The sequence below is a fragment of the Otolemur garnettii genome, unplaced genomic scaffold (genome assembly GCF_000181295.1).
Source record: "Otolemur garnettii isolate 467f Iridium unplaced genomic scaffold, OtoGar3 scaffold00063, whole genome shotgun sequence".
NCBI classification, from domain to species: Eukaryota; Metazoa; Chordata; class Mammalia; order Primates; family Galagidae; genus Otolemur; species Otolemur garnettii.
The window spans coordinates 1,326,684-1,340,580 of NW_003852458.1; the positions used below are offsets into that span (position 1 = coordinate 1,326,684).

Here is a 13,897-nt window from a genome sequence, read left to right on the forward strand (position 1 = left end):
GGTGTCTAATAAGGTATAAATGAAAAGTGACGTGGGTCATATTTTTTGTCTTGAGTGGTCAGAATGGAACGTACACCCTCCCAGGTGTGAATATGTTGGCATCCTTTGCAACCCCAAAGTGTCTTCATTCACTGCATCTGCCCAGGGTTGACGGGGTCGGGGAGAAGCCAGTCTGCACGGCTTCCTTTCTGGCCCACTGGCGCCCAGTGGAACCAAGAGACTTTCACGCAAAGGTTGCTGAGGATCCTGGGCGAGAGTGGATTTATACTTTTACTCCAGAAATAGTTGGGACCAAGGTCATGCTAAAATGGAATTTCCAGAAAAACATAAATTAGCTATTTACCTGTTACGCCTTTGGGGGGAAACTCCGTTGCATTTGAATAATGGGGGATTGAACATGCCAGTGTTGTTCTGTTTCTGCTTTATTAATGATTTCATATACCTGCAAAGAGTTAATCAATTACCGAAAAAGCTGGCTCAGCACCTGTGGCTCAAGCGGCTAAGGCACCAGCCACATACACCTAAGGTGGCGGGTTCAAATCCCCAGCCCGGGCCCGCCAAACAACAATCATGGCTGCAACCAAAAAAATGGCTGGGCGTTGTGGCGGGCGCCTGTAGTCCCAGCTACTTGGGAGGCTGAGACAGGAGACTCACTTGAGCCCAGGAGTTGGAGGTTGCTGTGAGCTGTGATGCCATGGCACTCTACCCAGGGGAATAGCTTGAGGCCCTGTCTCAAAAAAAAAAAAAAATTACAGAAAAAGCTTATAATAGGATCATTCAGACCATTCCTGCTTGTCAGGTACTTGTTTTTCATATACTATTATTCTAAGAAAATACTGCATTAAAATAAATCATCAGTCCTTGTTTTTCTATTCTGTCCTCCCTTGACAGAACAATAGGAAACAGATTTCCTTTAAACAAATTTGTCTTTTAAAAAACGGGATGTTTCCATAAAGTATTAACAAAAAATGATACATATATACAAGCAGATGGATTTTTTAAAATATGGATGTTGGATTCATTTTCTGAAACATAAGACTCTCTTAGGACACAGATCAACAAGTTTGGACATGAGTTCAGAGTTTCTTATTACTTTTCTAGCAAAGATCATCGCTCATTCAAGGTGACAGTTTTTGAAAGTCTTTTAACATAAAATGTGTATTTTTGTAATGCTGCAATGAATACAACCAAACATAATCATTTAACAACAACAACAAAAAGAATCCTTTCATTTGCCAGGAAGGCGAGTTTATTCACAACTGGCATGTGTGTGTCTGTGCATTTGTGGTCTAAACCTCATAATCGTCACCCACCCTATACAGTAGCAGCCTTTTCCCTATGCCTTCTCTGGAAGGGCTCAGCAGAGGCTTCATGAAGGCCATCCCAGATCTGAATCTGCAGAAAAGGATGGAAAACTTGAGAGTCACACTTAGAACATCTCCCGGGTGGTTCCTGATGTTTGCATCAGAGAAAAGATGAAAAGATCCTCTTCCAGGAAGCCCCCTTGGTTACTGAGTGAACTTACCTTGTCCTACATGGTAACATCTCTTAAGTCCATGTCTGAGCCTTCCCTATTGTCCTGAGCCCTCAAGCTTTATGCCAAGTGCCTGCAGGATGTCACCATCTGGGGTATTTGAGATGATGCCTGAAACTCATTGCTTCCCTTCCCCCCCCCCCCACCAGACCCACTCCCATGTTATAGGTCTCAGAAGTTTCAGGAGATTCAACTGTGGTAACCAACCATCCTGACTGGTCCAGAACTTTCCCCGGTTTCTCACTGAAAATCTTGGGACCCCCTTTATTCTGGGCAACCTGGGCCACTTGATCATCCTGGCATCAACAGAAATGCTGCCTTCTTCCTGACTCCATGCCCAGTCAGTCACCAAGTGCTATCCACTCCAGCTCCCTGCCAGACCTCTCAGCTCAGCCTACCTGTCTTTTCCCTGCTCCCACAGTCTCAGGTCAGGGCCAGGCTGCTCTTGCTTCTCCCCCGGGCTGTCACAGTCCTCCCCTACTTGTCTCATTGCACCAGTGCCATCCCATGCACCCACTGTCTCCACTGCAAACAGCGTGACCTTTCAGCAGAGCAGATCTCATGACTCACGAACGCAGTGCACATTCACACATGTCCAAGTGTGCACTATTGTGTAAAGCCTTTAGGTGGATCTGCTTCCCCTTCAGTGGACACACAAACATGTTGGCGTGCCATTTGAGGCCCTTCATTCTGGGATCCCTCCTTAACTTCCTGCCTTCATCTTTCACTGCTTTGCTTTGCTTTGTCTCCCCTTACTGGTTTATTATACAGGGTGGCCATATTTAAATTGCACATAAACTTTATGGCCACCCTGTATAATAAAGAATACAGGTAAAGAGATACTTAGGGCAAGGCCCAGAAGGGTCCCCGAGAAGCTGGGGAGGGCACTACCCTCCTGGCACAGGTGTGCATTCCTACGCTTTAGGGCCTTTCATGGAGGCTTCATGCTTTATTCATGAGGGATTATTAACTCAAGCTCCAGCCCGTCGCCCCTCCCTGGAGGATGGAGATGAGGTGGGAAGTTCCAGAGTGCTCATGGTTTGCTGTTGCTGGCAGCCAGCCCCTGTCCCGAAGCTGTCCAGGAGGCCAGGTTTCTTGTGACTTTTTCCTCCTCCCCAACTTGGGTTGAACTTGCTGCAGGTTTTGCAAAGGCCATGCTCCCTCTTGCCCTCAGCCTTTTGTGGATGCTGCTCGCCCACTCAGCTTCTTTCCCCCTTTCCTTCATAGCTGAGCAGCTGCCCTTCCTGGGGGTCTAGGCACCAAGACGTCCTCCTCCAGGAGGCCTGGGTGACATTTCTGCCACCTGAGGCAGCGTTAGGTGTCCCCTTTGTGAGCTCCTGCAATTCCTGCTGGTCTTCCTCAAAGCTCACACAGCCCAGTTACCATTCGGCTTGCTGTGTCCCCATCAAGGGCAGGGCCTTCTTTGTCTTTCTGTCTTTCTGTCACCCATCCTCACTTAGAACCTTGTGCCTGTAGAAGCTCCGTGGATATTTACTAATGAAGGTGCCCAAGAGATCCAGGCCTGGGAGATGGGACCCCAGACTCTAGTTCCCACTCTTCCATCCCCAGCCCTATGGCCCTGTGGCTGCCAGGGCCTTTCTCTGGGCTTCTGTTTTCTCACCTGCATTTTGGTCTGATGATTAAGGGACTCCCAGCTCTGACATTGTGATCACACGTTTCTTCATTTCTTCCTAATCATTCTCGATAAGGGATAAGCAAACAGTCTCAGAGCAGGTTTGCAGCGGGAGCAGAGATTGGATTATTTGTCTTCTCACATTTGGAGCAAAGATGCTATGGTAAAATTTTATTTTTGGTTCCAGCAGAAATGAGATCATTTAAATGCTGTGAGACAGCTCCCTTTAATGTACAGCCCCTGCTTTGGTAGATAAATCACCTCCTTGGCCTCAGTGAAGAGATGCTTGTGCAGACTCACAGTAACTGGCAGTTCACAGGAAAGTGTAACACTCTGACAGCATTAGGACAGAAGTCCACAGCGTCTAATTTGTCATGTTTGGCTTTTTCACAATAGGCTGACAAAGTCTTGTTGCCCCTTATGGCAGCGTGCAAGGAAATGAGTGCCCAGACCTTCTATCTAGACAGGGCTTGCTTCAGAACTCAGTCCCTCCACCTACCCCGAGGCCACGTGTTGAACACTGGCAAAATACGGGTCTCTCATCTGCAAGAGCCTCTTAGCATGAGTCTCAGTGACCGTCAAGGAACTGTAAGATCAGCGTACAAACATTCTGTATTTCTTAATTCCGTGGCACTTACAAGATAGCATTGTTATGTGCTAGGCGCTGTCTAGTTGCTAGAGAATCTGTTGGTAGACAAGATAGACAAGCTTCCTGTCCCATGGCATTTATGGCATATGAGGGGCCACAAACAACAGATAAGCAAATCATAATGTCAGATGGTGACAAATGCTACACATGACATAAGGCAGGCTAGTTGGCATTGGGTGTCACAGAAGGAAGACCTCTGGAAGAGGCAATGTCTGAGCTGAGGACTGGGTGTCCAGAAAGGACAGTAGGGTCTGGGGCAGAATGTTCCTAGGAAAGAAGCCGCAGAAGCAGCTGCTCTAAGACGGGAGTGAGGGAGTGTTCCGGGAGCCGAGAGACCAAGCACTAGGAAATGATTTGGCACGTGTGGGCAGGGCGGATCACAGAGGCTCATGTGTGCCATTATGGAGTTTGGACCTTTCTCTGTCCGGTAGGGATCTATTGGAGGGCTTAAGCTGAGTTCATCATGAAATGTGTTTCTTGGCTTGGCGCCCATAGCACAAGTGGTTACGGCACCAGCCACATACACTGAGGCTGGCGGATTTGAACTTGACCCCGGCCAGCTGAAAAACAATGACGACTGCAACAGAAAAATAGCCAGGCATTGTGGTGGGCGCCTATAGTCCCAGCTACTTGGGAGGCTGAGGGAAGAGAATCACGTAAGCCCAAGAGCTGGATGTTACTGTGAGCTGTGATGCCAAGACACTCTCCGAGGGTGACAAAGCGAGACTGTCTCAGAAAGAAGAAAAAGAAAAAAAAAAAAGAAATGTGTTTCTTAAATGTTCACCTCTGGATGTTTAATGGAGAATAATGGATTGTAGGAGGTAAGGCATAGAAAGGGAGGCCTGATTGGAGGCTGTCATGGTCACCCAAGCTAAAGATGCTGGTGCCTTAGACAAGGGAGGGGGCTAGAGGGGGCTGAGCAGAAGTTGATGGATGTGGGATTACTTTGGAAGTGGAGTCTGCAGAGCTTGCTTATGCCTTGGATGTGGGACACGAAACAAGAATCAAAGGTAATCATGGGCTTTTGGCTTGCGAATCATCTTTAACACAAGTGGCTGACGCTGCTTTCTCACTGAGATGGGAAAGCCAGGAGTGGGAGGGAGAAAGAGGCCAATTTTGACTGTACTGAGGTGTGTATTAGACTCCCAGGTGGAACAGTGTGCAGACCCTTGGAAACAGCCTTAATAATGTTCTGTTTGAGTTGGCCTGTTTGTTTTTGGCCAGTACCAGCTTTAGCCTAATACATGTGAGACACTGATTTTATTCCTAACTGAGCTTTGCTTTAGCTATAGGGAGCTAAATTTGGAACTGACAACTGTATGGTTGAAACTGATAACATCTGCCTCTTGCTACTTGTGTCTTCCTTCATATTTCTCCGAACTCCTTCATCAGCTCATCAAGAAATTCCAAGGGAAGGAAACCCGCGTTGATTTCTTGGAACACTTCCCATCCTGTTCCTACTTTCAATTATGAAAAAAAGTCACGTTGTTGGATAAAAGTGAAAGAGAAGATGTATTTCTGGTGTAGTTGAGGGGCCGCATTCTAGCTTGGTCAAGTCTACCCTCTGAAGCCATTTTTACTGGACACATGCTTTGTTTTTAACTAGCTATGTTTGTTTCTCGTCACAAGTTCTACTTCTGAGAACATTTAAAATCAGAAAGGTAAGTATCTGCTATCTTCAGACCGTTAACCTTACTTTCTGTTTAACAAAAGAGAGGGGGGAAGGAGTGATAGTGTAAACTAGTGATGAGGTGGGTCGGTTTTTGCAAATTTGGGCTGAAACCAGTAATAATGGTGTGTGTTGCTCTCGGGAAAGAGGCCCATGGCTTTTCTGTACTGGGGGAGGGGAAGAGAAACTCTATCCCTCCAATCTAGACCCCAGGAGCCATGGCATATCTTTGCATGGAAAGACAGTTCACCATCCTGCCCTCAACTGCATTGGGAGGTAGGGGAGGCAGCCACAGGGCTGTCCTGGGGGCTGGTGTTGGGGGCCCAGCAAGCCAGGACAACAGCTAATTGACACCATCCCTGAATTTGTTCTTTCTGGTGGTATCTGTTAGAGTGTCATGTCATGGAAGTGTTGAAAGCTACCACCTTGGCGGTGGTACCAATTCTCAAGGATGGCTTTTTGAAAGTGATGGAGCAATGAGAGACTTTGAAGACCAGGGAGGATGTTTCTGAATGGGGAAGAGAAAGGTGTTCCAAGGGTCAGAGGCAGCAAACCAAAAGCTGTGGAGTCCAACGTGTGGTGACGGGATGAAATAGCGATCATTGACAAGTTCATGAACTGCTGTGGTAAGCCAGTGACTTCTGAAGTTACATTTGGCCAGACAGGCTTGGTTTGTCTGTGGTCAGCGCATGGAGGAGACGGTTGGCACTGCCGCATGTGGCTGGTAGGGTGGAGCCACACCAAGCAGCGTTGTGCCAAAGAAAGTGTAGGATCCAACCAGTCTGTGGTAATCATTTCCCCAGACGTTCCTATTGCTGCACATCAGTGACTATTCAACATCTGGTATTTTTACTATTGCATAAAGCTTCGTTTTAGTTTCTGACAGTGTGTAATTCAGATTTTCTAAATGCTTCACATTCTTCCTCTTGTGCAAACATCTGGAACGGGCAGGTTTGCCTATTTCTAGGGGGATGATGGCTTTGTCCATATTGGACCTTAATAGTTCCATTAGACTTCCACAATGGATGTTAAAAACAGATGGATTTTGTTTGTTACGTTGAGGAATGTGTTGTGACCCATGCTTATATATCTAGGGCTGAAAAGAACTACAGGGGTGAGACTAAAGTAAGACTCCAAAGTAAATCACTTTTGAAGGTTTTGCTTTCATTTCTCTGAACAGCTAAGTAACTGAGGGAGCTCAACAGCTTTGCAGTGAGCATATGTTTGTGTCCTTGGAGTGAAATAGCAAGAGTAGTGGAGGATGAACCAAAGCAGAAAGGCTACCATCAATCAGATGGCTTAGAAACGTATGTTAGATTTTTTAAAGGGTAGATTGGTACAGGGTTTCAAGCATATTTGTACAGGTTTTTTAACATATTTAAAGGGTATGCAAATCAATGGCGGTAGCAGTTGATATCAAATTTATTGATTTTCTGTTTTGATTTCTCCTAACAAAGATGTTTGGTTTTTTTTTAATTGTTTAGGATTCGCTGAGGGTGCAAAGAATTAGATTACACTGATTGCATTTGTTAAAGTCCCTCTTTTAATTGTGTCCCACTCCCAAGAGTATGCCCTGCACCATGACCCCCATTCCCCTCCCACCTCCCCTCTCCCCACTTGCTCATTCCTCTACCCACCTTGTATTAGCTCATCTGCTGCCTTCATATTAGAATTGAGTACGTTGGATTCTTGCTTCTCCATTCTTATGATGCTTTACTAAGAAGAATGTGTCCCACCTCCATCCAGATTAATACAAAAGATGTAAAGTCTCAATCTTTTTAATGGCTGAATAGTATTCCATGATATGCATATACCACAGCTTGTTAATCCATTCCTGGGTTGGTGAGCATTTAGGTTGTTTCCACATTTTGGCAATTGTAAATTGAGTTGTGATAAACAGTCTAGTGCAAATGTCCTTATTTGTTTTAAGGAAGCTTGAGATTCAATTCACTATAATTTTTTAACATTTCTATGGATATATATGTATAGGTATGTAAGTAGTTATGTGGTTACCTATCAACATTGATTATGTATCTACTAGGTGCTGTCTTGCCACTGTTTGTTTCCATAAATGCCTCTTTTAATCCTAACAACACACTTCAAATTACTAATAATTATTCCCACTTTAGAGGCAGGGATGCTGAGATTTTATGGCATTCAGTGAAGTGACGTCCATAAATACAAATGGCAGACCTGGGTTCAAGCTAGTTGAGGGCTCTTGGTGCCAAGACCTGGACTGTCTTCTTTTCCTCTCCCTTTATGAAATGCTAGTTGTGCAGAAGTAAGAGGAACCCAGACGCAGCCAGTGTTTACATGCATAGTGACATCTGAGTTTTAGGCACAATAAGCTTCACCTCAGAGGACCCTGCTCAGGAAATTCAGTGATCACACTTGCTGTACTGTTCAGTATCGTAACTGCTAGCCTCAGATGCTATTTGAGTTTCATTAGATTTCAGTAAAATTAAAAATTCAGTGTCCCAGTTGCCACTAGCCACATTTTATGCACTGAATAGCCACCTGTGGCCAGTGGCTCCATATTGGATGTTACAAATATAGGACATTTCTGTTATCACAGAAGGTTCTGTCAGACAGCACTGCCAGCCAGAGATTTTCATCCAATCCACAGAGTTTTCTTTTCTTCTGTGACGTCTGTTGACAAGTGCTGGATGCTCGGCCCAACGTGACAGCTCCACTCCCCTGTGATAATGCCGTGTGTCTGTCAGCGTCCTTCACGGTGTGCTCACTTTTTCTTCCAAGGAGGAAGTTGGCCGGATATGGAAGATGGAGCTGCTCAAAGAATCGGATGGGCTGGGAATTCAGGTTAGTGGAGGCCGAGGATCAAAGCGCTCACCTCACGCTATCGTTGTCACTCAAGTGAAGGAAGGAGGTGCCGCTCACAGGTGACTAGATACCTCTCCCCATCTCTCTGCCTCCTGTCCTCCCCCTCCCCTTCCCTGGTGCTAGTGTTCTTCCGCTTGGTCAGCGTGGTAATTACAGTTCATAAAGATTGTGCTGGAGACAGAAGGAAACCAGGCAGGGGCGGTTCTGATTAAACACATCTCTGAGCACAGGAAGTGGCTAATGGCAGGAGTTATCCCAGGATCTTCCAAACCATGAAGGAGAGGTTAGATCTCTTTCTGGTGTGGTTTGAGTTTTGAGTAAATGTTATGCATTCTGACTTTGGAGATGCTGGGACTGAGGTGGAAGGAAGTTACTTACTGAGAACATATTCCTGAACAGAACTCCACATTGCTGCCATCCTAAGTCCTGTTAAGACTTGACCGATAACTTGGGAAAGTGATTGGTTCTAAGTGCGACCACGATTCATGCCCTAGGTCTTCATCAGGATTTCACACTTAAAGACACGTGTGCCTGTCATGCAGATGGGGAAGGAGAAGAAAGTGAATGTGAATTTTTATCCTTGTGATCTGAAGACAATGCAGACTTCAAAACTCTTTAAATTGCCCAATGGTCTGAAGTAGGAAGAGAAACGGTGTTTAGTTAGAGTATGTATAAAAAAGTTGTTTGAGTATGAAGGACGTAACTGTCCCAAAATGTCAGGCAGGCTCTTGCCTGCTAGCTAATTGCTTCCACATACACAGGGTGTCTACTGTTTGCAAGGCATGACGAGGCATGTCCGTGTGTTGCATGCCCACACATGTACAGGAGGTACATAAAAGGAGAGTTTCCCTGCTGGAAGAAAGTGAGCATTTTTTTGTGGTCTGGAATTTGGTGTCCAGTCCAGGTATCCTGATTCTAAGGAGGGTATGGCTAAAATTCAAATGTGTATCTTTCTAGGTGTAGTTGAAGGGGCTGGAGATCTTCGGTCTAAAGAATGGAAAACTAAGATGGGAACCAGGGCACACACTATTAATAGCAAAGTCTTTAGGATGCTAACAACTAATGTAGAGGTAAGATTAGCTGCAGTCCTTAATTATCTGGATGCCAGTAATTATCAAAAGATTAAGACCATAGGTGGTTTTTACCCAGAAGAGCATTATTAAACTTCCTAATGAGATATACTTGTCAGGTAGTCATCTTCCCATTAATTAATCTTAGGTCTTGGGTTCTAGTCTGTCTTCGGTAAGTTGTCAATTAGGAAATTCCTGTGCCCAGAGATAAGCGTACACAGAACTGTTCTTGTCTATTTTCCACCTGAGCTGTTTCTAGTGGGTCTCATCATTTTCCTTTCATTTTTAGCATGGAGTTGTATTTTTCTTGACCTTGGATGTCTGACTCACAAGTGGGGGGTATTCTAGTTACTAAGGGGATGAGAGAAATGGAATTAAAAGAGGAAAGTAGGGAGAGTGATAGGGATCGTTTTGATGGTATCATGAATAAGTAAGCCCAGGGACACTGGCCAGAACTGGATTCTTTATTCCTGAATCACTCTCCTTCCATAAGAAACATCTCCCTTCTCTCACCATTCTAAGCAATTAGCAGGACACTTAGCGTTTTTCTGTTTCAAAGATTTTTGAAGGTCAGAAAGTAGAAGCTTTCAGAAATCTCTGGTGCCTCCTATCTTCTATTAAACCAAAATTCATTCTGTGAAATCTGTGGTAGAGTTTAAAAAAAAAAAAAAACTTAAAGTCATAGAAAAGATTATGATGAATTTCCTGGAGGAAAGAGAGAATAAGAGAGAAGCTGCTGAAGGTAGGGAGAAGAGGTAATAATGGAAGGGGAGAAGGTGGTCGATACATTGAAAGAAGGTGAGGGGAAAGAGCCTATAGGTGGGGCAGAGACAGAGTTGGTGAAGCAGGAGTATTGGAGACATGTGGATCCCGTGGCAGCACTCTGGGTGCTGACGGGAAGCCTTCACACAATAGTATGGAACCCTGGAATCAGGGTCTCTCCACCTCACCAGATTTCCTATCCCATAGTTAGCAATCTCTAGCTCTTTGGGGATTCTGGGAGACCAGGCAGGAGGCGCTATTGGAACCCACAGGACTGTTGACCTGCCATGATTGAAGGGGTCTGGCCACTGCTGGAGCACAGGTGCCACCCAGACCTCTGACTCCCACCCCAGGGGAGGCAGTCCCTTTCCCAGTGACTGCTGAGGCTCCTACTGGCCCAGGGGGAGAGAAACTTAGAGTCAGCCATAATTGAATTTAATAGAAATGAAGAAACAGGAAATGTTTGTACAGCCATGTTTGTAGTCTAGGCCTGGTACCTACAACAACAGCAAATTAGGCAATTTAATTGTTTTTCCTTTTTTAAAAAATTCATCTGTCCATTTATGAAGCTGGGTATAGGGACCTCAGGATGAAAAATGTACCAAGAGGCATTATCTTCAAAGCCCTCTAACTCTGTGGAGGCACAGACACATGCAGGGTTCATACACCTGTATGAATCACAGGTGCCCCAGTGGAAATCTGGTCAGGGTCATGTCACCAGGGAAGGGAGTAGGAAGTGCATTAGGAAAGGATTTCTGATGGGCTAGGATGCTTTTACTCTTCTTGAGCTTAGCTTATGACTCTGCCCTGTGCTAATGACTCAGTCACCAGGCAGGATGGCAGGCAGGATTAATAAAAGAATGACTCGACTCCCCAAAACCTGGAGGTCTTAGTTCCTCTTTCACCATCTCCACCTGGATGGGGGTTTTGTTGACACTAATGCTGAATATGGTAGTGACATGCTTATTACTTAGCTATACCTGAGATTGTGGAGCCTTTCACTCCCGTAGTGGGGATCTGGACACAAGGGAGAAAGCAATCCCGTCCCAAACTGTCTCTGCTTCCTCTTTACCCAATTCACATGTCCCTTCTCATGACCCTCCCTAGCTCCAGGAAAATGTTCTTTCTTGGGCCCAGAGTATTTTGACAAGGGGTTTTATTTCCCATCTCCATTTCCTCAGGGATGGCAGACTGTCCTTAGGAGATGAGCTGCTGGTGATCAATGGTCACTTACTGGTCGGGCTCTCCCACGAGGAAGCTGTGGCCATTCTTCGCTCAGCTACTGGAATGGTACAGCTGGTGGTGGCCAGCAAGGTAGGTCATTTTTGTTTGTTTTTTAATATCCGTAATGGTAGTGGTGACTTTGTATTTGAGACCCCTGCCCATGCCTCACACAGACGTGTGTGCAACTGCACATTTACTTTGGGCCATTTAAACATCCTGGATTCTACAGGACAAGGCCACATGGAGGCCCTTAGCTAAGGTATATTTAAACTGCTTTCCTTCAAGAGTCTTTTTGTTTTTTTAAGAGATGAGGTCTCAGTCCATTGCCCAGGCTGGAATGCAATGGTGCAGTCATTAAACCCCAGGGCTTTGAACCCCAGGACTCAAGCGATCTTCCTGCCTCAGCCTCCCAAGCAGCTGGGACTACAGGACTCCTGCCTAATTTTTTTAAAATTTTTACTACAGACAGGGTCTCCCTATGTTGCCCAGACTGGTCTTCAACTCCTGGCCTCAAGTGCTCTTCCCAAAGTGTTGGGATTATTGGTGTGAGTCACCATGCTCAGCCCTTTTAAGAGTCTTTATAGATATATGTTAAGGGATAGAGAAGAAATAATAGAACTAAGGAAGAGTAAGAAGGATGGGATAGGAGGGGGGACAATGTGGGGACAACAGCAGCTCTCCCAGGAGAAACTTGAGAGATGTGGCAGTCTAGACATCAAGAAAGGGGGCGGGGGGCATCAGGGCCACACAGCAAGTCCTAGGCCCTGAGTGTTGGGGCTGGAGGAAGCCTTGTGAATCCTGCTTGTCCAGCCCCATCTGCCTTTCTTCCTCTCCAGTTTTACAAGACAGTGAGACAGAGCTTCCATGGCCAGCTAATGTCTTGCAGAGGCCATGACACCATCAGCAGCACCAGGACCTGAGCCCTTAGCTCCAGCCCCATGTCTGTCCCCCATCTCGCTGCTGCTCCTTCTTCACTGCTCTCCCTTTACCAGCTCCAGCACCCCCAGGCCGGGGCTTCTTCCACTCTCACCCCAGAGTGTGTTAATATAGTGCCTGTGTTCTGGACCCCAGCTCCTGCTTGCTTAAAGCACTTGACTGAAGGCCACAGGGCTACACAACTGTGGTGAGGAGGCAGTGGCACGGACTTCTCTGTGTCTGGTCTGCTGTCTTGTGCTGCCAAGGAGATTAGGAAAGGGTCCGTGTGGCTGAGGGACCGGTGTAGGTGCTGTTCCAGTGCTAGCCCTGAAGAACTGGGTGAGGCCACGCCAGTCTTACCCTCCGCAGCATGGCACTCTTGCCCATGTGGGTAGTTCCTTTCATTGCCCCTGCTGTTTTGAACCTCGTGTTTGTAGGGTTTTATATCTGGGTTGGACCTAAAGTTCGTGTGCAATTTAAAATAGTCTAACATAGTAAATTGCACACGAACTTTATGTCCACCTGTATTTTTCCCTCTTAGACCTCAAGATCTATTGCCAATTTTTGGAGTGTTTAACCAATGGAAGAGCAGTTCAAGCTATCTGAAAAATCTGCTTTTCTCTCTTTTTGCCTTTTACCCCAAACCCTTGAGCTGGACTCTCAGGCTCCAGAAAGAATATCCAGAGCCTTGCTGAAGACCTGGCAGGAAGAGTGGGCATCTGGGTCCCTGGAGGCAGGTGTTGAGCACTTCCCACTCACTGGGCCTTTCCACTCCTTCCAGAGATGCCAGGGGGCTCCCTGGGGAGTCCCTTGAACGCCTATCTCCACCCAGAGTATCTGCCAGGGGGCTGTCTGCGGCCCTTCACAAGGCAAGGGAAGGAGAGCAAACCCCAGGATTTTCTCTGTCAGCCTGGTGAATTCCACAAGGAGGGTGATACTGTGAGAGAAGGAGAAACCAAGTCCTCTTCTTCCCAGGTGTATCAGGAACTTGAACTCGCCGTCAGGTTGCGCACACAGAGTCATGTGTTTGTGGAGCAGGCTTGTTCTGTTTGCAGAGCCCATGTCTCCATGGTCCACGGCTAAAGAACGTGGGTTCCTGCACAGGCGGGATGCCACACACCACCCTCCTTTCTCTGCCCACTTCTTTCTCCTGCTAGTTTGGAAGATGGGGAAGGGAGCCATTTTTCTGTCAAGCCATTATTCCACAGACACAAAAACACATAAAACATAAGATAAAAACAAAACAGCTAATGCTGATTTCAGGGCATGAACAGGACTTTGAAAACTAGTTTCTGGATGTGGCCACTCACCGATCTCACACACTGACTCAAAAGAAGGAAGGACAGGGCGGCCCCTGTAGGTCCCAATGGGTAGGGTGCCTGTCATATACACCTAGGCTGGCGGGTTCCAACCCGGCCCAGGCCAGCTAAAACAATGACAATTGCTACAACAACAAAAAAATAGCTGGGCATTGTGGTGGGCACCTGTAGTCCCAGCTACTTGGAAGGCTGAGACAAGAGAATCGCTTAAGCCCAAGAGTCTAAGGTTGCTCTGAGCTGTGACGCACTCTACCCAGGGAGACAGCTTGAGACTCTGCCTC

At 46.4% G+C, this 13,897-nt stretch overlaps 1 protein-coding gene across 1 annotated transcript in view; it reads left to right on the top strand.

Moving 5' to 3' along the window:
• The window catches only part of PDZD2 (PDZ domain containing 2), a 258,964-nt gene that overhangs the window by 148,194 nt on the left and 96,873 nt on the right, over nt 1-13,897 (top strand). Inside the window, exons 3-4 of the mRNA XM_012807050.2 lie at nt 8,243-8,385; nt 11,340-11,472. Coding sequence (XP_012662504.1) covers nt 8,243-8,385; nt 11,340-11,472 — 276 coding nt within the window. The remainder of the gene's footprint in view (nt 1-8,242; nt 8,386-11,339; nt 11,473-13,897) is intronic.